The sequence below is a fragment of the Haliotis rufescens genome, unplaced genomic scaffold, assembly GCF_023055435.1.
Source record: "Haliotis rufescens isolate VD_foot unplaced genomic scaffold, xgHalRufe1.0.p SCAF_2, whole genome shotgun sequence".
Classification (NCBI taxonomy): Eukaryota; Metazoa; Mollusca; class Gastropoda; order Lepetellida; family Haliotidae; genus Haliotis; species Haliotis rufescens.
This window is the reverse complement of record NW_025963890.1, coordinates 49,237,275-49,262,692: the sequence shown is the minus strand read 5'-3', so window position 1 is coordinate 49,262,692 and position 25,418 is coordinate 49,237,275. Positions and strand designations below refer to the sequence as shown.

Below are 25,418 nucleotides of genomic sequence, written 5' to 3'. Positions count from 1 at the left end.
TATATGTTACTTTCTAAAATCCAAATATAATTGTGATTTCAGTATGACATGGAACTCATCTTCAACATCCAAAAGACATTTTCTTTCAATAATATCTAAACCTTTGTATGCTCCAGTTTCTATATGTGAATTTGGCCGAAAATTATCTTAGAAGAAAAAGAAATGATTTTCTTAAAAACATTTTTGTAATAAATGAGTATTATATAGGTGTGTATACAAAGCACATTTTGGTGAATATATGAGATTAATGAATACATGAATAATAATAGGCAAAACATTTATGCAGTTCTTGTTTCATCTGGATAGCACTGTAACCAATACTGTTTAATATCTTCATAACATTATTTGCTAAATTGCCAACATTTTCATATTCAGCTTTCATCTACAAAGATTCATGACAGACTTTTAATATACAATTATCGGTATCCAAAAGTTTACACCAATATAAAACCACATTAAACATTCTATTATACTTCAAACTACATCACCCAAGTTCTGAACACAGTGTATATCAAATTATTACATGTAGACCTCTTTACACCAAGTATGTTGGGTTTTTTTAAATCAAGATAGACTGTTTCAATCTTATTAGCCTTATGCGAACCCCATACTTCAGAAGCATAACAAAGTTTACTTCCAAAACAAGAGTCAAATAATGATTACATGGTTTCAATATTAAGAAAGAAGGATTTAATTATATATTATTGTGATATATAGACAAAATAATGCTTTCCAACCCGATACGCCAACTGTTTTCAACACAAATTAATATATTGGTATTAGTATTATTAAACATTTCCAAGCATGAAAAATTATCAACCACCTCGATTGTTTTCTTATTATAAAACCACTTTTCCATACTCCTTATTGTACCCCTTTTCGCCACATCATAATCTTTTCCACATTGACTCCTAAACTCCACACCACTCCACTGAGATACTGTGTCGGAGGCATTTTTATATGTGTGCTTAGCTCATTTGCATTAGTGATTGTTTGTTCCTCTATTGGCGCACACACAAAGCCTGTTGTTCATGCATGATATGGAATAATTGATATGTGATTAGATATTGCATTCAGGTGCATCACAACAGTATTACAAATGTACACACACATTTGTACGTGGATGTGCATGTTGACTTGTCTTCATAGATGATTGAGCTGCTACAACAGAGTATAACTGATACATGTGTGGAACAACGATACACTTTATGTCTCCATATAGCATCTTTATACCCATAATATGTTCGCAGCGCCAATGGAGTCTCACACATTTGGAAAATGGGATTACACAGTGTTTGGTGTCATGGTGGCCGTCTCAGTGTCTATTGGCATATACCACGCCATAGTCGGCAGACATGGTAAACTGGAGGAGTACTTTCTGGCTGGACGAAAACTGACCTTCTTCCCCGTCGCGTTGTCGATACTGGCGACGTTGACGTCGAACATTAAATTGCTTGGGGCATCAGCAGAGGCTTATGGTTATGGCATCATGTGGATTCTCAGTGAAATAGCGATCTCCGTGGGAAAACTTCTAGAAATGTACCTTCTATTGTCCCTTCTGAAGAGACTGAACATATCAAGCCCATTTCAGGTAGTGTTTTATTTAATATTATCGATGACCATAAACAGTCAGTCGCCAGGTAGTATCTTAGTTGAAGTGCACTCATTTGTCTGGCAAATGGGAGGTTATATTTCCATCTGCAATTATTATGAGAATAAAAGACGAGCTACGGGAAATTATGGTTCCTCATGTCATCTATGAAAAAATGAACCATAATTTCGAGTTTCTGGTTGGTTATTCTCTTTCTTACCCATAATCAAATTAACTGCAAACGACCCAGGATATCCAATTCCTTACGACTTTTGACCTTTCTAGTGGCTGAAACTCAAAACAAATGTTTCCCTTTGCAACAGTAACTGACACTTCGGATTGTGTAAAATAGCTCGCCATGGCCATTCAGATTTAGTATACTTGTATCACTTAAAACTAGTACAAAAACAACATGCAAATTAAAGTTGCATTGAATTCATTAACTTTAACATATTCAAGTTAACTTTCTTATGAGTCAACATCATCGAGAGCCAGAATTTCAGTTTAAGTGGGTCACACGTGTTGACGTAATGTTACAGCGGCTCTGTAAGCTAATTTTAAAGTTATCCAACATTAACAAGCTGATGCCAGACATGCATACTGGGTGATGGATGGAAGGATGGGTATGCAATATGTATCAAGCTGCAGTTATTTATTCAAAATCAGAATCCAGAATTATGCGACGTCTCGTTCCATATCAGCACCTGGATCTTCACTTCAGGTATTATCGGATGCTTCAACCTGCTTCAAACTCAGAGACACGTAACCCATATGTTCAACGTATTTCAGTATTGTCAGCAACACACGTCAAGGATCGATGAATAAAAACAGCAATAAACCCCTTTCCATATTGATAAGACATCTCTGCAGAGTCGATTTTACAATTCCATTCAATTCAACAGGCTTTAAGAAATCGAGCCCATACAACCAATCAAATCGCTGTTCAATTGCAAACAAACACAGGAACGTATAGCAGAAGACACTATAATCAGTTTCATCAGACATCATTTTTGTCACTGTTGCGTCAACTTTGAAAAATTGCCTCAATGAACCGAAATAAATCCACAGTCAATCCATATGATTTAATTCGACAACGAAAACATGTCCTCTACAATAGTTTAACCAACAACAGTTTTATATATCAAAGCAGACAAAAATGTAGAGATTGATAAACATTCCACGTGTAGGAATACATACTGTGGCGTGACATGAATCAGGTGATTGCTTAATTTATGCACATAACTTGACACGCCCATAAAGTCAGTAGCCAAGCAACGGAGAGTAGGATTGAAAAATTGGTTGATTGGTCTCGATAGTAAACATTTTTCGATTGCAAATCTTAATCTTCTCATTACCTTGTAGCATTTATTTTTGTCAATATTTGTATCTTTTCCAGTATATCCAGGGTCGCTTCAAGTCCAGACTTCTCAGCGTCATAGTGATGGGAGCGTCTTGTGTCGAGAATGTAAGGCTCATGTGGCCCTTGAGGCCAGAGACATAGCATTATATGTTTAGTTGCATGATTTTTTAATTTTTTGCTTAAATAGTGTTGAGATTTTCTTTTGAAAAACATAATTTATATCACCAAGGAATAAATAGAAAGCCGGATGGAAATTATTCCATTTGCTTTGCAAATTCAAATTTGAAATACAGTCATGTTTTATCTGTTGTACAAATTCAAGGGATTTATATTTTGCATAAGAAGTTCTCTATCCTACTTTTAGAACAAAGATGAATGTTAATCATTTGCATTCATTATGAAATCCTCCAATAGTAAGTATATTGTACAGCAGTTAAATAGTTTTCAAAGTATGTTCTAATGACAATCATACTTGTTTAGGATCCTTGAGTCTGTTGTTTATCGATTCCAATGTGTCAAGCCACAACAGTACGGGTATGGATGTATTAAAATTATTGCCACAAATGATAAGAATCTCTTTGAGTGCGAGTTTTGTTTTGTGATTTAAAGGGGACATACTCCTTCATGTATTGCCCATTGGGCACCAGACTGTAAGAAAGTAAAGAAAGACTTTTCAGATACATTGCATAACCATATACTGCAACTGTGAACATCTCTTGTTAAATGAGTGTTGTTTCAAGGATCGAGTAATGTATGTAAGTTTTGATAATCTGGCCAGCCGCGGGCCCGCTGTATAGCCATATCCCAAATGGAAACCTATGTGGTGGGATTAAAATAAATCGCAGTTACAAAATTTTGTACTACACAGTGCCGCCTGTGCGGACGTCGCGGCTTCAATCTTGACAGATCAAAGACAAGCAAGACAGGCAATACAATGAAGTAAAATACGTTGCAGCAATAAGTAACAGGCACTGTTATTAATGGAAGTGCACTCATGAATGTCTAGAATTTTGTTGAATGCCTTAAAAAGGCCTGTCTCCATTCTTGAATCCGGAAGGCGTTCGGAGTTTTCAGATAAGTATCGAACCCACACTTGACAAGTAGAGAAGACGCAATGTACTTCGTAAATGGCATCGAATCGCCCCCGTGTAGCTTGTATATACGTACAGCCAGCCTTCAAGAAAATGACACAAAATTTCACGAACGAATATGTCCGCCATGTCCATAAACAAAACCCAGGGTAGGTAACTCTGAATTCCATTAACTCGACATTTTACCGATGCTTCATTCACGTAATAGTACTGACATTCACTACAATTAAACGTACAACAATCGCAACTGTCACAAAACGACAATAAACGTTGTCGCCTGTCCTCGTAGATACACCTTTGTTACCAGTGACAGTATGGGCTGTTGGAGTTGATGGCTGGAACTAATGTCGAAGATGAGTGGTTCGAATCCATATGTCTTGGCGACGGGTAGTCACTACGGGGGTGGTCTTCGAAGTGGATGATGATGCCGTCGCAATAAGTGCTGTCGGGTGTTCCATTGGACGTTTGAAGCCATTTCTTGCAAAAAAGCATGCTCTACCAGCGACATTTATTTGACTGCAGTTCTACAACGATGTTTTTCATAAACATTTTTCCGGGTTCCTTTTTTTAACATTTTATCAAACAATCATATAAAGGTTCATAAGTAAAAAGAATTCCAATTCGAACGCCAAAAGAACCTTCGAATGCAGCCGAACAAGGCAGCGAGATGTCTCGACAGGATTATCATACTTTTGGCTTTAATTCATGCTGTTTAATACTTTTATGAGTATTTCTTACACAGGCCACCAACAACAACATGAGTGACTAATGTGTGGGCTCTTCGGCAATCGTAACTGGTGATACTCATTACTACCATATCACACATATATCATATGGAAGAAATGTCCTTGCTGTAATGCCGTGGAATGGGTAAACATACCATGACATGCTGTTTTCATGTTAATATAAACAATTATACTTACCAGTCAAGTTCACCTTTATTATCATCATCGCGTTGTTTCAACTTTAGACTTCACTCCCAAGGAACCAGACAAATAACGTGCGATGATGATCCTAGGTATTGCAATCCCGACAACTACCCCAGGGTCGTGTTTTTTAAACGTTATTTAACGTTATTCTTTATGGCTTATTTTTCAGGTCTTCTACATGAGCATAATCTTGTTTGGGCAGGGCATAGCATTACAAACTGGTAAGATGAATGAACGATATTTATTAAGACATCCTTTGTTGTGTATTGCGGAACTGACTGAACGAACTTGCAGACAGTGGAAACATTCTACCCTGAACATCATACCTGTACAACCACTAACTCTACCAGAAACATACAACACTAACAATACCATTAAACCATACCCAATACCAACACTGGCACCAAATCATCGATACCACGTGTTTACTGGTACACATTTTGTACTTATATCACACCTGCATAAAAAATGAACCACTCATGTTTCAAGTGACCGCCACATTTGTACATTTAAAGTTCGGACGCATTTTAATACCCAAGATGTAGTAAATCCTCTCCATCTATGATAGCAAATATACATTCAGAGACGTAGTGAGTTTGTACATTTGTAAATATACTGAGCAGCATTGAAAACGCACCAGCAATAAATCTTGAAATATTACAAAAACAACTTGAGCAATGACCGATTTTGATTAGAACAGACATAGACGGATTATTAAGAAAGACGACAAAGGAAACAGGAATACCACACAGTAATTACAATTAAGTCATCAGTGTAAGGAAGACACATAGGGTTAAAATGAAAAGTCAATATTTGGTATGTCCGCCATTGACAGCAACACAGGCCATGCAACGTCTTCTCATTGATCGAATAAGTCTGCGAATAGTGTTCTGGGGCATTCAACTCTTGACGTAGTGTATCTTCAAGTTCTCTAAGGTTCTGTACTTGCGGACGACGTGAGAGGCGTTGACCCAGGTAATCCCATAGATGTTCAATTGGCGATAGATCGGGTGACAGGCCTGGCCATGGAAGCAGAGGCACATTATTGTTCGCTAGGTACTGTGTTGAAACACGTGCTGTGTGCGCTCTTGCATTATCTTGCTGGAAGGTGTGCATATCCTGGTGCTGATGAAAGAATGGGATGACATGATTTGCCAATATGTTAATCCTGTAGTAAAGGGCATTAACTCTTCCACGACAAACATGGAGCTCTGTTCGATGGTTATGACTGCCCCACACCATGACACTCCCTCACCCCCATCGATCTGTCTGTACAACGCAGTCATTGTGGTAACGTTCTCCACGTCGACGCCACACTCGCATTCGACCGTCAGCATTCCGTAAATGAAAACGGGACTCATCAGAGAACAGCACACCATGACACAGCCGCAATCTCCAATGACGATGCCTTTTGGCCCAACGCAGACGTTCATTTCGATTTCGATCAGTGAGTGTGGGTCCAACATATGGACGACGAACAATATGGCGATCCTGACGTGGTGTAGTTACACGACGTTGACCCGGACGTGGTCGATCGCTGGTGGTTCTTGACTGCAGATGGTATCTGCTCAGTAGCCTGAGGACTGTTGAATGATGGCATTGAAACCGTTGTGCAACGACTCTACTTGACGTACCAACTTGAAGCATGCCCAAGGCACGTTCACGTTCCTCTGCTGTTAATCTTGGCATTTCTTGTGTCAGTACCATTGACGTCTGCAGCAACAAGTGATGTGGCTTTTAAAAGTCTGTCTTTAATAGCCCTATTCTGCATGCTTCCCGTGAAACAAAACACGTTTTCCATGATGTGCACGCAATTTGTTGCGTTTTGGCGATTTCGCTCACAAACAAATTAGGAATGTGTTTTGACGAGCTGTTCTTCTTCATCCTTAGTCCAGAACGTCGTATATTACTCATTCACTTATATATTTTCATATGACTTAAGCCCGGATAAAAATACATCCATTTTCATGGTGGTGCGTTTTCAATGCTGTTCAGTATATTTGGCAGGGGCCTCTAATAACGTTTAATGTTGTATATTTCCTTTTTCCTGAAATTACGTTTAGTGCTTTGGCCAAAAACGTTATAGACTATACCAACTGTATTTCTTTCCTACTTTTGTATTTTTACATAACATCCATATACAACCCGTCTACACCATCAAAAGTGTGACTGAAAACTCAAATGTGTTTGTTTGTTTGTTTGTTATATATTCTTCACTCAGAAATATTCCAGTTATACGGCGGTCTGTAAATACTCGAGTGTGGGCCAGACATTCCAGTAATTGACATCATGAGCGTCGATCCACGCATTTGAGACACTCACGTCGACATACCATCAACCCAATCACCGAACCTGACCACCAGTTAGTCGCCTCTAACGACAAGCATAGGTTGCCAGGAACCAATATTCTTACCCAGAATCCTCACTTGTGACGACTCATGACAAATTATCTTGTGCACATGTTTCAGTGACAGGGTTCTCTGCCGTGGAGTCAGTCTTGGTGACGTCAGCGGCAACTGTTCTCTACACAGCTATAGTGAGTTATTCTCAGGTCACGATATCAAATAATGCTGTGGAATTTCCTCGGATGTTTTGGGGGAACTGTTTTTAAAAGAAAAAAGCTGTTCTTGAAAAAAAATATTATTTGGCTATTCTGAGGAAAACATAGCATGTCTTGGAGCTTTGACTAAAAAAAGAAATTGTCTCCCTAACCCCTGAATATAATATCAAGTGGTCGGTCCCCGATTAGTTTGATTGTGTAAGCTTGATGAAGTTCATTTGTTGATCCAGCGTATCTTCGAAACGTCCACTTACATTAAAAACTCACAATCACATTTGCCTATAAATAACTTTAAGTCAGGCCTAGGCATACGTGTGACCTATAACTTGAGCAACGATCCATGGGGCCACCCTTTGTTTGTACCTTATCCTCATTATTATTCCTTTCTTCGCAGAAATACTGGCAGTGACGTGTTTGTTTGTTTGTTTGTTTGTTGTTGTTTAACGCCGCACTCAGCAATATTCCACCGATAGGACGGCGGTCTGTAAATAATTGAGTCTGGACCAGACAATCCAGTGACTATCATCATAAGCATCGATCCACGCAATTTGGACACGATGACGTGCAGCAACCAAGTCAGCGAGCCTGACCACACGATCCCGTTTGTCGCTCTTACGACAAGCATAGTCGCCTTTTTACGGCACGCATGGGTTGCTGAAGACCTATTCTACCCCGGATCTTCACGGGAGAGGGGCGGTCGGGTAGCCTAGTGGTTGAAGCGTTTGCTCGTCACGCCGAAGACCCGGGTTCGATTCCCGACATGGGTACAATGTGTGAAGCCCATTTCTGGTGTCCCCCGCCGTGATATTGCTGGAATATTGCTAAAGGCAGCGTAAAGCCATTCTCACTCACTCACTCACGCTTCACGGGAGAGTTAGCATCGTGTATTCCTTGGTTTCGTATGTACCGAACGTCTATCTTTTGTAAATATCTAAACATCAAATTGATCTTATTTTGATAAATGTATAAGATAGTTTCAATGTCTGGTGAAAACAATTGTACAAGACAATCGTATATTGTTCAGAATATCAGGTCCAGATTTTAAAATACGTTACATTTCACTTACATTGTTATCGATAATAATATAATTATTATGTTCCCAGGGTGGACTGAAAGCGGTGATATGGACAGATGCTCTCCAGTACATGATAATGTTTGCTGGGATACTAGCTGTTACAATAAAGGTGAGAAGCAGTGCTTCACATGTAAGTCAAGAAACATATAACATCAATTATCACATAATGGGTAGGTTTCTCTGCAGGATAAAGCTAACTAATAAATACGGGGCCATATGCGGATAGAGATACACATATCAAAGGTCAAGTAGGGACTACTTTCACTGTTTACAAACAAACATGGCTACGCCCGCATTCGGCGATCGAGTCAGAATTAACCATCGGGAATCTGGAGAAACTACTTGGATAATTGCTATCATTATCAAAAGAACTGTCCAATATACTGAAAATCAGTGTCTAACTGTGACGTAGCTAAGGCATTTTACAAGTTTGGGCAACATGGTGACATAAATTGCGAAACAATTTTGCGAGGGCACTAGTCCTAGCCAAGCGGGATCAGTAGCCTTATCTGTGCTCGTAGACCTCTGCGGCTTCGAACCTTCGAATTAATATAGTTGGATTTGGCCGAAATGTGTTTGAATTGTTATCTTGTTTCGTTTTGTCGCTGTGTGTACATCTAACTGCACTTCGTAACGTTATGACAGGACAGACTGACTGTCATCAACATCTGAACGTGGCCGTGACGTCTCATAGACTAGGGTTAGAGTAGCTTCCCTTTGACAAAGGGCAGTTACTCTAGCGGACAGACGGATGGATTGCCGCGAAAGGCAAGTAAAAACAATTCGTGTAGACATGTTGTTTTGCGTATAGGTTGTTTCGCCACTGTATAAAAACAATGTTTCAGTTGGAACTATATTGGCTACTGTCACTGTCCGACTGACACATCACTTACCCTGTGACGTAATATATATATATATATATATATATATATATATATATATATATATATATTAATGCGCACATTCCAGGAAAACCTGCAATGTGTCGGTAATGTTTGTGAGAGAAGGAAAGCGATTTTCAAGCACAGAATTGAAGAATGACATTTGTGATAAAGAGGTTATCATGCTTGTTTGTTTGGGGATGGTAAATATCCTATACTAGGAATCAACAATATGTATTTAGCTCGCCAAGGCTCGCCAAATACAATGTTTATCCCTAATACAGGATATTTACTAAACACACTCGCGTGATAACCTCTATGTATTTCTAGAATCTTGTAAGACAGAACGTCACATCACGTCACGAAAAAGTCAGAAGTCCTTCATTGATAGGTGTGTGCCAAATAAATCCGTCATATACCCAATAGTCCCCTTTGATGTTAAGTATGATGGACAGCTTAGTGGACATTTGGTAGGCACGTGACACTAAATGCCCGGGTTCGAATCCCCAAATGTGTATAAAATATGAAGCCCATTTCTGGTGCCCTCCCTCCCTGCTATGATATTGCTCTCCTTGAATATTGTTGCAGCAAGCCCCTACTCTGTTGTTAAATGGTAATTAAATCTTAAATTAAATAAAACAGGGAACCATTGACGTAGGAGTGCAGGAGATATGGAGCAGGATAATTTCAGGAGGAAGACTTACTTTCATGTGAGTACTTGTGTTGTCGTTAGAATTGTGGATTTGCTCAGGCACATGTTGTGTACTTCGACCATGTACTCGGTGAAGTTCAGAAACAATTATTGCAAAAATAGAAGCTTTTTCAAATATCCCAGAACCAGCAAACAAAATAGAATTTATGAAATGCCTGGTTATGACTGGTCACTACAATATATTTTGTCACAATCTCGCACTATTTTTTGGCCGAAATGATAAATTTTCTTTGGGATAACCAATGCCAGGCTGCTTTAGTGAGAGTAAGTTATACTTATGAATGATCCAGTCTTGAAAGTCAAAGCACCATACTTTGAGAACATGTGCAATGTGAAATTGACATTGTTGGTGGTGGTGTTTTGTTTCAGGAAGATCCTAATGACATCAGTCACCACGTTTGTTACTTTTCAAAGCAATTTGACAAGCAACAGAAACATGGCTCTCACTATTGAGAAAGAAACCCTTGTATCCTACTAAAGTGTTCACAGATCACAATCCGCTGACTTTTCTTCATTTCCGAAGAACAAAATTCAGAGATTGGTGAGGTGGAATTTTAGCTTGAATCCAGCAAATCAAGGGCAAAGACAATGTGATGGCCAATGCTCTTGGAAGAGTCAGTTGATTGGACAGTGTTCAAATGTTTCTAATTATTGAGGTAGAATGTGTTTTATGTTCTTTTAATATAGTGGTAGGCAAGCCTAATTCAGAGCAGACTGTTGTGAACGTATTTGTAGCAATTGTCAGTTGTACCAAGTGATTGTAATGCTGGTAAAATGTCGAAGCCTGTTGTGGCCAGTTTGTAATAGCTATCAATGGCAACGAGAGGAATTTTACCGCTCTCAGCTGTTGGCATGATCGTATATATTACTCAAAGTTTGTTCAGGATTACCACTTTAAACAACGACAAATTATGTGCATCTGTTGAAATAGCTCAAGATACTATTGCGTGAAGGCATTTAGAATAAACAAAAGTCCATTGTCATGTGCCACAAAAACCAACCAACAATGACTCAAAATCACCCGTCAAAATGAGAGAATCTCATGAAAACTGAAACGTAAAATGATAACGAAAACAAATTTATTGTCAAAAAAACCCTCTTAGTAGTGTGTATGTGATCCACGTGATGCGATCACAGCCTGGTACAGTCTCAAGCTCCCAATATGTGTCTCGTTGGTGTGGATGACATTTTTTACTCCATTTTACAGTAAGATCATTGCCGAGTTTCTCTAGTGGTGCTGTCAGTACAGGGTGTTGTGAGAGGGCGATATGCAGCTCCTTCCACATGTGTTCGATAGGGTTGAGGTCTGGTGAACGAGCCTGGGGCAATGCGGTCGAGCGTTATCGTGCTTTACGATGAAGTCAGGTCCGATTGCACCATCATATGTTCTCATGTACACATCTAGAATATCGTCCCTGTAGCGCACACCTGCCCCACTGTAGGACTAGAGATCAAATTCTTCCAGCTCTACTGATCCCATCCCAAATCAAGATTAAGTCCCCTCCATATCGGCCATGTTCGGCTTGGTTAAAATCCTGATATCTTTCACTTTGTCTCAGCCACAATCGGGCATGATGACAGGTGAAATCTGCACAGCATCTCGATTCATGAGTGAAAAGTACTGGCGCCCAGTCCTGGTCTGTTCAATTAACGTGATTTTAGGTCAATTCAAACGCGGAACGCTGTCGACCACCTGAATGTCACTGGGTAGCTGATCAAAACTTTTGGTATCGATTTCATGTCCTGCTGATCACACTTTGGCTGGCACCGAACACATTGCGTTGACCCATTTTCATTCAGTTGTTAAAATCCTAAGTAGCAAAACCTCTCTGATAATGACGTGCTTCAATTCTGTCACCTTACATCCAAACACAGGTTTTCAAGAACCTAGTGCGCATTGTACCCATGGCGCAAGCATCTGTCCGTTCATCATGAAATTGGGGCGCTATCGGGTTTACCCAATCATTGTGTAGCAGGATATTTCAATCATGTTTTTCATGATGATATTTTGATATCATCAAAACTTGATCCTTAGCAAACTTTGAGTAGTATATGTCTCAAAAGCCAAATTGCTGCCAGCTTCAAACGACAGTGCAGATTGGATACCTACCTACAAAATTTTGTTCCCGCGTTTTCAGGTGAACAACTGACTTGCAAATGCATGTATTTGTGACGGGTGCCACCGGTTGGGGCGGGACCCGCCGATCTGTTTGCGAACACCTAATATCATCACTTTTTGATAGTGATTCATAAACATATGCTCATTATATAGTCAGAATGGTACAATCGCTTTTATTTAGCGCGAGGCTATCCTTCATTTGAGAACACGGTTGAAGGACTGGAGTGGATCTGTAGCAGTGTTTGTTTAGGCAGAGATTAGCCTTCATATGACCTCAGTGGTTGGAGGATAAGGTAGGTCTGCAACTGATCCAACCTAATTTGTCTGATAACTTTCGTTTGCGTTAGGATCATCAGTGGTCATCCGGTAACTAATACCACTGGTACGATGGTAGGAATCAACTGAACTTACTTGCACAGGAAATACTGTTTTGGCCGATAACAGGTGGGATTGTGATCAATAGCTATAATACTTACAGGGAAAGATATGCCACCTGGTTCATGGCCATAATGGAATGACCACTCACTTTGCTTGAGTTTTCAGATTTGACCTTGACCCGACAATCCGACATACCGTGTGGAATTTAGGAGTTGCCAGAGTGTTTGTTGGAATGGGTTTACTTTTCCAACCTGCCTATCTTCAGCGTATTGCCGCCACGAAGTCCCTCACTGACGCAAGAAGGCATGAACAATATTTTCAATTTGTTTTGTTTTCATAATCATACAGTAATTGTATCGTAACTGGAAGAGCCTGGTGGTTAAAGCCTTTGCTGATTTCAGTACAGCGCATTCTTTATCCATTGAGATCATTTACATGGCTATTTTGCCTTTACTTCCTATGGAATCTGTTTCGGTGGACTCGGTGGTTATTCTCTGGTGTTTACGTCTTCTATTAACACCTGCTGTAATAAATATACAGGATGCATAATTGTTGTGTGATAATCAAATATTTGGCTTGAATATTACTTTGACTTATGGTCACGTATTGTTATGATCTGGCTAGTTTGTCTATCTTCTTTCACGATGATCAACGTGCCACAACAACTGCTTGTTTTCCTTAAAGAGCGATGCTAGTTGCGCTACTCTGCGGTCCTATATATGGTGTCCTTTGCGTCATCAGTGGACTTGTGGCATATGGTTACTATGACTACAAGAGATGCGACCCTATAGCATCCAATCAGATCGACAATATTAATCAGGTACGATCACGATCCATGATATATCGTCAATGCAAAAGTTAAGCACCAAGCGGATTACCCTAAAGAGTACAGTTAAGACCTTATCAGTTCAATTGGCCAGCACTATTTAATTTTGATTTATTCATACATGCGTGGTATAAACGGGAAAACCTGTTGATATATGTTGACATAGGAGTAAACACTGGGGTAAACGCTTTCCATACCAAACTGGATGTTGGTAGGTAGCAACTAACTTTTTCTCTCTGGACAGTAGAACTTGTTATTTCACCCAAGCACATGGAGCATGGTTAAGGAACGTGTTTTGCCCTTTTCCTTAGGTATTTAAACTTAAGCTAACTTATATTATGAACCGAAGTGCTTCCGGACCACAATCGTTGTAGCATTAACATACGACATTCAATAATAAGGTCAATATTTCTCACTTTACTTTTGGTGTCATCAGGCGTGACAGCGACAGGTGGAAACAAGGTGCCTTTCAGCGTAAAAACGGCCAAATTACTTCATACCAGCGCTATTTTGTGTCAATTTCAGCTTTATTAGGTTATTTTAGTATCAATGTAATACCTTTGTGTGGTGAATAAATGAAGCAATAGCGCATATACGCTCTCTCTTTGAATAAAAGCGACACAAAAAATCCATGATCATAAAACGTCTCTTCTAAAAGCATTGTCTATTACGATTCCGACCATATTTGTTTGTTTATTTGTTTGTTTGTTTGTTTGTTTGTTTGTTGATCAACCATGCACTCAGCAATATTACAGCTGAATATTGTTCCAGGTTTTTTCCAATATTCCAATATTCGTATGTAAATATTATTACGATTGTTGTCCAGGTATTCCAATATTCTGTTAGGAATATCGAGCATTTTACATATGGTTTTCTCAATAAACTTTGATGACATTTGCTTTCATTTTAGACGCATTGTTCCGAACCTCTGAAGATAGAGATGTAACTATGGTCTCAACGATCAGGGGCGGTCGGGTAGCCTACTGGTTAAAGCGTTCGCTCGTCACGCCGAAGACCCGGGTTCGATTCCCGACATGGGTACAATGTGTGAAGCCCATTTCTGCTGTCCCCCGCCGTGATATTGCTGGAATATTGCTAAAAGCGGCGTAAAATCATACTCACTCACTCAACGATCAGTGACGCATGCCCCATGGATCAAGGAATGAAGTGTTTCCTTAAGATTGTCATGTCGGATGTTTATGTGGTAAAGCTGAAAATCAAATGTTTTGACATAATTGAACTTTGTTCAGATTCAGGAAAATCCTTTTACTTTTGGAGAATCCACATGGTATTAATTCCACTTGTCTCATATACTTTCTGTGTTGCGTGTTTTTGCAGATTTCATCCTCATTTATATGTTGGCCTTATCCTAGTACATGGCATTATTTGATATGTCACTTATACCAAGTTGTTTATTGCAACTTTAGTAACCAATTTCATATATTTAATTTTATTTCAGAACCACGGGCGCCGAGCCAAATCATTCGTGATGTGTGTCATTTAACACCAGTGCCTTTGTTTTAAGCACCCACGTAAAACACGTGGTTGACGTCGCAGGCGCCGATCCATCTCATCCCACATGTGCTCGATTGTGGAGAGATCAGGGGAGCGAGCCGGCCAGGGGATGACATTCACGTTGTTTTGTTGAAGAGAACCCTGAACACGTCGAGCAATATGAGGCCGGGTGTTGTCATGTTGAAAGGCATTGCCGCTATGTGAAAAGAATTCACTGTAATCAGTATTAGCAATGAAAAATGGATTCTATGATCCTGGAATGATAAAGATCCTTGTGTATTTTTGGCCCTGAAGGGCAGGAACAAAGTTTAAATGACACAACAGCCAGCTCATATACAAAAACCCAAAAATAGCCTAGAAAAGCTAAAATTGACACAAATGTGCGTTGGAATAAAGTAATTACGTCGTTTGTACGCTGCAAAGCACCCTGTTTTCGACTCGTCGCTATCGCTTCAGATGACACCAAAAGTAAAGTGAGAAATATTGAACCTAATATTGAGTGTGGTATATAAATACTATAACGATTGTTGTCCGGGCGCCCTTGGGTGTATGATGTAAGTTAGATTTAGTTCAAAATTTTAAGTATAAGGTCTAAAAACGTTCCTAAACCATGCTTCATGTGCTCGGGTGAAATCAGAACTCTTACTGTCCAACGAGAAAATGGTCGTTGCAACCTACCAACATCCTGTTCGGCATGGATAGCGCTAACGCCCTGTGGTAAAGATAGCCTTAAACTGCGTCCACGTTGATCCTTTGGCGACTATTTAAATATCTAAGTTACTGTTGAGGGATACTGGGAGGTGATTTTGCATCGTGATTAGATATTTGTTTATTTGAAACCATGAGCCTGAATTTCTTCATTAGAAAACCACCTTGTAACAATGTTAGTTTGGAGGCAAGCAATTTCTTCTCTTTTCAACTGTTTGAGGAGTCGTGATTTTATTTTTCGAATTTTCGGAGACAATGTTTACTTTTCGATACAGTCCCAGGCCCCACCCCCAGACTATCAAATGGTCGGTCCCTTAAAAAAACGCTATGTATTTTGAACAAAAACTGTAAAACTACACCTGAAACTGGAGGGAAGGTGCATAAAACACATTCCTTTTACCCTCTTTCACTTTCATTCACTCTCTCTTCCCAAGGTATTACCTTTCATGACACTCGACATTTTCCGTAACCTACCCGGAATGCCAGGACTGTTTCTTGCAGCACTCTACAGTGCGTCTCTCAGGTCAGTTTGGTTTTGTTTTAAACATATTTTATTGACATATATGGTCAACGGGATTGGGCAAAAGTTATCCAACTTAGGTTGACCTTTCCCTACTCTATATGTACAGACATTGATTATACATATATATACACATATACACATACATAAACATACGTATACAGAAATACATACATATACACATTATCATATATACACATAATCATACATACATACACATACTCATATACATATGCACATATTACATTTATAGTAACAAAGAGAAATATATTTACACAAGAACATAAACATAATGTTTGCAAGAATAACATAAACATACATAAGAATTGACTATATAAACACAATTTACTTGTATATACACATTAATCCAAAATACATGGAAGACTACATATATAATTACACAATCATACATACACTTATATACATGTACATATATGCACACATACACAAACTACATACATACACATAAACCCTTGTATACGCATGCATACATATATAGTTTGGTCAGTTTCGTCATATGCATATGAGATGTAGTCGTATCAGCTCATTGTACACGATCAAGCCGAGGTACATCAACTTAGGATAGTTCCATAACGATTTACCTTACCACTAGCGTATCACTTACCACATTTAGACAGCAAATGGAGACTGAGATGTCAATACGTCGTTTTATGTTGTTTAAAAAGGTAAGAAAATTAATTATGAAACATGTATCCATCTATCAGCTATATCTTTGGATAACAGATTGTGCAAACGTTAACTTGACCTGGAATTAATAAACCTAAATATTGTAATTTTTCAGTTCACTGTCATCAGGACTCTCAGCCCTCGCCAATATCACATGGGAGGATTTTGTAAAACCATGTGTCCCTGCAATGTCGGAGTTTAAACAAATGGCTGTCGCCAAAGCATCAGGTATGACGGAGCAAAACGAGTTATTCTTTCTGAATTATTACATTTTGCATTCAAACAGTTTGTTTATAATACAAAAAGTGACAAATCCCTTTCCATAATCATTAATAATAAAGCAGCAAAATCCATTTCTATAATCATTAATAATATAGCAACAAAATCCATTTCTAAAATCATAAATAATAAAGCAACAAAATCCATTTCTATAATCATTAATAATAAAGCAAAAAAATCCATTTCTATAATCATTAATAATAAAGCAAAATAATCCATTTCTATAATCATTAATAATAAAGCAACAAAATCCATTTCTATAATCATTAATAATAAAGCAACAAATTCCCTTTCCATAATCATTAATAATAAAGCAACAAAATCCCTTTCCATAATCATTAATAATATAGCAACAAAATCCATTTCCATAATCATTAATAATAAAGCAACAAAATCCATTTCTATAATCATTAATAATAAAGCAACAAAATCCATTTCCAAAATCATTAATAATAAAGCAACAAAATCCATTTCTATAATCATTAATAATAAAGCAACAAAATCCATTTCTATAATCATTAATAATAAAGCAACAAAATCCCTTTCCATAATCATTAATAATATAGCAACAAAATCCATTTCCATAATCATTAATAATAAAGGAACAAAATCCATTTCTATAATCATTAATAATAAAGCAACAAAATCCCTTTCCATAATCATTAATAATAAAGCAACAAAATCCCTTTCCATAATCATTAATAATATAGCAACAAAATCCATTTCCATAATCATTAATAATAAAGCAACAAAATCCATTTCTATAATCATTAATAATAAAGCAACAAAATCCATTTCTATAATCATTAATAATAAAGCAACAAAATCCCTTCCCAAAATCATTAATAATAAAGCAACAAAATCCATTTCTATAATCATAAATAATAAAGCAACAAAATCCATTTCTATAATCAATCATAATAAAGCAACAAAATCCCTTTCCATAACCATTAAAAATAAAGCAACAAAATCCATTTCCATAATCATTAATAATAAAGCAACAAAATCCATTTCTATAATCATTAATAATAAAGCAACAAAATCCATTTCTATAATCATTAATAATAAAGCAACAAAATCCATTTCTATAATCATTAATAATAAAGCAACAAAATCTATTTCTATAATCATTAGAAATCTCTACTTAAAGCAGAATTCATTATACGATTCCGACTATATCAAAGGCATGTGTCTATGAAATAGCGTATCCTGCCCTACCGCCTCCCCGTCACAAACACATGCAAGGGTAAATTAATTGCTAACCTGAGAAAACATGGATATACATATCATGGACCGAGTCAAACTAGGGAATTGCAACTGACATCCACATGTCTACCATAAAGTACTTGAAAGGCCTTGAATATTGTAACTTTGACTTTTGAGCAAGTCACTCTTTGAAATCTTCGTAGAAAGCGCCTGCTCGATTATACCTAAAAATGTGAAATATATAACACCAAAGGCTAGAGCTGATGGAATATTTTTCAAAATAAAAGGAAAGTTGACAATTGGAAAGTCAACCCTCTTGTCAATCTTGTGGATAGTTTTTTTGGTCAATCTTAACAGACAGATCCTTACAAGAACAAAAATTATTAAAATAAAATAACATGCCTCCTACACACACACACACACACACACACACACACACACACACACACACACACACACACACACATATACCGACAAAAAATACAGGAACTGATGATTTGGATGTTGCTGTAGTAGGAGTGTACATTTGTGTTTTATACATCATCCAACAAGGTAAAATCATGACAGAATCCTTCATAGAAAAGGTCTGTACCTATACTACACAGTTTTGTGTCGCAGGGCTGATTCATTTGAGGTTTAAGGGTATTAAATCTATTTCGGTTGATCTAATTTGATGTAATTGTCTTTTGTATATATGTAAATTATACAGTAAATTATACAGCTCATCTTTGGACTTATCTATGGGGGCAACTGTGAAAAACTGTTCCTGTTACGACCACTCTACCGTCTGCTTCTCTTTTCAGTGGTGGCGTGGGGAACTCTAATTTGTTGCATGGCGATATGTGTGTCATCCATCAGATCAATCCCCCTACTCCAGGTGATAACAGGCTAAATCGCATTATTTGTTTCTAAACCTATTGAAGTATTTTTGGATAATCATTTTCTCTTCAGTGGCACTTTATATGAAATTCATCTCCGTAAACCAAGTGATACCGGCTCAAATCCAGTCTGAACGTATTGAATTATATCTGAAGTAATCATCCACATATTTTCTCTGGCTTTGAGGGGCACATGTGGCCCAGTCGTCTAAGGCGCCGCGATTCGCTGTGCAGAGTTGCGTCCCTTGGGCACGTCAGAAACCTATGATTGTGGGTTCGAATCCCGGTTCGCCCCGATTATGTTTCTAGGTTTGTCAGCACCATACCCGTGCGCGTGGGTTTCACCAAAGTGGTAAACGTCTAAGACCTGCATCACTTCGGGCTTTCCTCCCACATTAAGCTGACACGACGTGATATGACTGGAATACTGTTAAAAACGGCGTTAAACCCAACTCACTCACTCACTCTGGCTTTGAGTTTGAAATAGAGCCAAGAAGTAACTTTGTTTCAGATTTACAGCGCCAATGCAGTCGTAGCTGGACCAATAGTCAGTCTATTCTACCTCGGTGCCATGTTCCCGTTTGTCAATACAAGAGTATGTACATCTTGATATTTCACATATCAATTCACCAGAACTGTAAATAGGATTCTACCCGGGTGTCGTCTGATCAGTCTTAGTTATATTTTATTTTGAGAAATTCTGATTCAAGAGAATCATATAAAAAATCATGGTGATGAATTCATTTATCATTTTGAAATTTCATCAAAAGCGTATGGTACATTATGCGGATAAATCCCTTTATTACTGCCTTGTTAAGCAAACAATGCAATCAGGAACATCATTCGCCATAAGGTAAATTCCTTGAAGTTTCTTTGTCATTGTCCTGCTGGTACCTACTCCCACAGTCGTTCAGTTTGATGTATCAACTAACTTTAGAAGATGTTCTTACCGTCCAGGAAATACAAAGCAGTGTTCAGTTGTTCACTGTGCCACGTTATGCCGTTACAACCTCGAAATAGACAGAACAAGTTTGTTTGTTTGTTGTTTAACGCCGCACTCAGTAATATTCCAGCTATATGACGGCAGTCTGTAAATAATCGAGTCTGAACCAGACAATCCAGTGATGATATCATGAGTACCGATCCACACAATTGGGATACGATGACATGCATCAACCGAGTCAGCGAGCCTGACCACCCGATCCCGTTAGTCGCCTCTTACGACAAACATAGTCGAATTTTACGGCAAGCATTGGTTGTTGAAGACCTATTGTACCCCGGATCTTCACCGGTTTCGAAGAGCAAGGTCGCAATTAGAATGATTCCATATTATCGGGCTGAACATACATGTGTGTTGTTCCACGCAATTTTTTGTCTGGTACATTTCTTTTCACGGTTTCTCTGTGATGTGCAATCATACGCTTCTTGTCCAGTAATCTGTATGTACAACCGTATTGATAATACAATTTAGGAAATAGCTTTAAACTTGTGCCATCATTTCGCCATAGAGAATGTTTCCATCAACTTAAATTATTTTTTTCTAATGACTACTTCATACATTATATTGACGTCCCACATTGCCCTGGGGAATTCATTTATCATTGTGACAAAAGTCAAGGTCACATGTAAAAACGTTTTCTTGATATACTTTTTTTCTCAGAAAGTATTCAAGCATGTATCATTAAACATGTCTGTACCTTCATGAGGGCGGGGCCCTACTTTGAAATGACAGTTATCAAGATGAGTCAAAGGTCAAGGTCAGGTTCTTCTATAAAATGGTTATTTCATTGTCAGTTTCTTATGTAGGATTTCATCTGCAGAGGGGTCATTGTATATGTTATATGATTGTATCTTTTATTGCCAGCTACTAGGATCTTAAGAAGTTGTCTCGCTAAGGGTCAGAATATGGACGTAATGCTTTTGGACTCGAAGTTCATTGTAGTATTTTATATTTATGGCTTTAAATGTTTAAAGAGTTGAAGTGCTGCTTCTGTGTTTGTACCACCTAGTTTCTACATATCTTATGACTTTGTCTACCTCGCTTCTACACGGTTTATAACATAATTTCAAAGTAATCTAAACTTTTTCATCGTTTTAACATTATATCAATAACCTCCAAATGTCCAATGTACAAAGCATAGTCATTGTCTTCTCAGTTTTACTTTGTCGTCCACACATCAATATGTTTACATGTATACTGTTAGGCAGTCTGGAATTTCGATAACGCTTCCTTAGACAGCCGCAAGTAGGATATGCCTGCTTGCTGGACTTATGGTGGTAGGAACAAAACAAATATACTGAGAGTATCACAAGAACAATCTCATTATTATTACTCCGGTATACGATTCCTCTCTGCGTGGCCACACCGTCATAAAAGGTCGCGTAAAGTAAACAGTGAGCAAACTTTGACCACCCGGTTCTTGAGCCAATCAGATGTCAGATTTCAAAAACAAATCAGCTTCATTTCTCTACTGCCTTGATTTGGAAATTTCGATCTCAGCAAAAGAAAACTTCCACAACAAAACGTAGCCTCCATGGGAAAACATTTTGGTAGAAGATGTCATGACTATCAGAAACGAAAAGAAGAATAAAATAGACACAACAATATAACAGCAAGGCTATTTGTTTCATTTGATACTGCTGACATAGCTTTTGATACATACATATTACATATACTCGTCTTAATACTTTGTTCAATCGTTCCAATAATGTGTAAGCATAAATGCTGTTTGGCTGTTCTGAAGCCTACTGGAGGTGTCTTCAGAGCATGTGCAAGCTTCACCCTGTATGGTGTGCTCCCTGGTGTGGAGACAAGATGCTACCGGTGGTGCAGGAACACATGGTACTATCACTATTTGATAGTGGTTCACAAACACATGCTAATGAATAGTCTGAATCGTACAACGGACTCTACTTTTCATCATAGGGTTCTCACGAACATGGAAATAACTTTGTCTCTTTTATTTATAGGTATACTTTGCCTCATTGTCCATGCCTCGCACTCGGAATGTCTAAACGTGAACCAAATATAAAGGCTAAAGAGTAAACCAAATATGAAAAACGTATGCAAATATCTTTATACTTAGTATCCATTCTCTTCTCTTAGAGCGCTATTGCGGCACTGCTCGTTGGGATCAGCTTCCTGGCGTGGCTGGTGGTCGGTGCCAATGTTTCCCCGGGGGTGAGGAAGACGCCCCCTCTCCCGCCTGCTCCGACAGATCACTGCCTGAGTGTCAACCTCACTCTACCATACACCACGACGACATCGAACTCAACCAATGATGATCTACGCCAGTATACTGGGTAGCACTCGAGAAACTTTGTTATGTTAAACAAACAATAAGCAAGGTAGTATATGATGGTTAATACCGTTCAACTTTTACACGGAATTGCTTTTGTACTACATTATACTATTAAATTCAACACGATATTTTTCGATGCATTGTTGATATTAGTTTCAAAATATGCTAATAAGAAGGATGAAGTAAAAACGTCTGCACGCGGAATGTTTTATGACACACGTCCCTTACCCTCTCACATGTTTCTTTATGCCAATCTAGCAACTTAGTATCATTTCCTGTCAGGTCAGGTCTCGACGCCTTCTATAGTCTCTCCTACACTCTGTACTATGTGTTTGGATTCCTGATCGTGCAGGTGGTGGGCGTTGTCCTCAGTCTGGCCACAGGTAAATGACAACATATCCTCAAACCTTCGTGCTGAATATAGTTCTCGTCACACTGATGTGTTTCATTTTATATACAAATTCCATTTGACAACCTACGCATTTGAGGGAAACAAATTTAAAACATCTCGATGAATACACACATTTCTATTGAAGTTCATACTGCAGGTGGAAACAAGGATGGAGTTAACCCTCTCTACGTCAGACAATTTGTTTTCTGGAGGAGTGAACCGGAAGAGGAACATGTGATGGTCAGTATCATGGACCAGAACACAATGAGGTCTTAGCCTTTCATAGAAATGTAACTTTGTGAAATGGGTAATATATATATATCCATCAAATATTTTATTGGTCCAATAATACAATAAGCCCACGTAGTTGATAGTTATATGGTTGTTTGTTATTTAACACCTAACTAACCAAGATTCCAGATATATGATGGCGGCCTGTAATTAATCGAATCGTGCTTGACAAGTCAAACCAGTTGTTGATATAATGAGCAAAGATCTATGAGACCACGCGATCAACGAAGTCTACCCACTTGATACATTAAGTCGCCTCTAACGAGCAGCATGGGTTGCTGTGGATCAGATCTAGCCCAGATTCCAACTGGGATGATATTAGCATGTTTCAGATTCAATACTTTGCTTTGAAACCCTTTTTAGCTAATGTTATCTGTGTCTATTAATCAACTGCAGGCCAAGTTATCCTGTACAGCTTTACCCATACCCCTTTACAGTTTTTTTAGGACTATGGCTCACAACACCAAAAACAAACAAATACAAGCATATCATGTGAGCAATGCATACTGTCCAAATGTCAGGGACCTTCTGTTGTCTCCAACATATGCTTCTCTGTTTTTGTTGCAGACTTCAGGAAGGTTTGCCCACACATTAGATGCCACGATGGAAGGACCAAGTGGCTCAACAGATGGGCAACAAACAGAACCGTTCATCAGGAATTGAGTTTAATCATTATTTAAGACCTAGTGGGCAACATGAAAGATATTTCAAAATGATTTATGCAGGTGTGTGTAACACGTATTCATGCTTCTCAATGTATCTATAGCTTTCTTTAATTTCCATCAGCAAATTCACTAATAAAGAAAGAGTTATGTCCTGATTGCTTTTTCAGAAATTTGTTGTGCTTATATATAGCGGGTTGTCGCTTTTAATTATAATGTTTTTTTATTTCTTTGAACTCATATGGTTTAAAGTTGGAAGCCTTTGGTTTTGTTGATGTCCTATCGTAAAATATATCAGTTAAACGTATTGGCAAAACTGACAATTTGAAACATCTCAATTATGAATAAAGATATAAATTCGGTTCTAACCATGCCTAGATTATGCACATTCTTCATTTCAAAAGAAGGATTAAACACTTTTTACAGACTGGACACCCCGGAGACGCCTTCTAACATGGAGGAAGTGTCCACAACTCACAAATAGTCATATATAACTTATATAATTTTCCTCACTGTTTTGCCTTTCCATTCTGTAGATAATCGATACTGAATATTCTCGGGCGTTGGCGTGTTATATTTAGACCTCTGATCATTAGATGAGATAATTAAAAGGTTCAGGTCCTATGAAAACAATTTGAATTCATAGTTTTGTATTAGTAAAAGATGCACTAGTATTTCACTTTGGGCGTATGAGTGAAGTCATACTTTAATATTTTCCTTAGTATGTTTTTTTTTGCTTGATATGCTATTCTCTCAGTATCTTTTATCGACATTTCATGTATGTTCAATTTTTGTTTGTCTTTACTTCACTTCACTTTCTTTCAGTACTTGTAGGCCACGGGCCTTTTTGTACAGACGAAATACAATTATGTTTGTAAAACACGAGGACAAATGATTTTTTTCCAGCTTTTCTGGTTAGAATACTTATTGTTTTTCAAAGCCCCATACACACACCCAAGCCAGAATATCAAAAGGTCCCTCAAGGAAATAAGATTATTTCTGATTATCTATAAAACAGTTTAAGTGACATTTGTTCATACGGCAGCTGTATAGTCCTGCCATTGTATAACATGATTCAAACCAATTGACAAACACTTGAAAATGTAGAGGAGGGTCCCCCAATACGTTTTGCATTCTTAAAGGTTCACGTCATATTCACAACCATTACAATTTACTCACCCTCTTAAATTAAAAACTGGTTGCGATTTAATGCAGTGCGTCAATTCTGGGTTAAGAAATATCCAGCGTACACAGATAACGTCAGTGCTGTGTGGTAATGGGATGTGCACAGCAATGTAGATCTCTTGGCCTGGTGTCACGAGCGTCCACATCACGTCACTGACTCGGTTGCTTCACGCTAACCAGCCTGAGCTTTACTATAACTCATTATTACCATACCACTGGAATGCATGCTATGTTTAGTCAGTATGGCAATCCTACATTCACCTTTGAAAGAA

The 25,418-nt window shown here is 38.2% G+C and overlaps 1 protein-coding gene across 1 annotated transcript; it reads left to right on the top strand.

Moving 5' to 3' along the window:
• The first annotated feature begins 1,139 nt into the window (after positions 1–1,139).
• Positions 1,140–24,115, top strand: LOC124146290 (sodium-coupled monocarboxylate transporter 2-like). Its single transcript, XM_046516524.2, has 16 exons — positions 1,140–1,591; positions 2,988–3,056; positions 5,141–5,192; positions 7,440–7,507; positions 8,635–8,715; positions 10,130–10,197; positions 12,862–12,999; positions 13,381–13,516; positions 16,180–16,268; positions 17,068–17,180; positions 19,241–19,314; positions 19,827–19,910; positions 22,422–22,618; positions 22,900–23,000; positions 23,166–23,248; positions 23,867–24,115. The coding sequence occupies exons 1-16, from the start codon at positions 1,241–1,243 to the stop codon at positions 23,960–23,962; spliced, it is 1,800 nt and encodes a 599-aa protein (XP_046372480.2). The 5' UTR covers positions 1,140–1,240; the 3' UTR covers positions 23,963–24,115.
• Positions 24,116–25,418: the final 1,303 nt, after the last annotated feature.

What these genes read in the sequence shown, in the direction of transcription:
- LOC124146290 (XM_046516524.2), top strand. Translation starts at nt 1,241, where the DNA reads ATGTTCGCAGCGCCAATGGAGTCTCACACATTTGGAAAATGGGATTAC. An exon ending in AGATCGACAATATTAATCAG is followed by an intron (nt 13,517 to 16,179) that starts GTACGATCACGA and finishes TCTCTTCCCAAG; the next exon opens with GTATTACCTTTCATGACACT. An exon ending in TGTCCTCAGTCTGGCCACAG is followed by an intron (nt 23,001 to 23,165) that starts GTAAATGACAAC and finishes TTCATACTGCAG; the next exon opens with GTGGAAACAAGGATGGAGTT.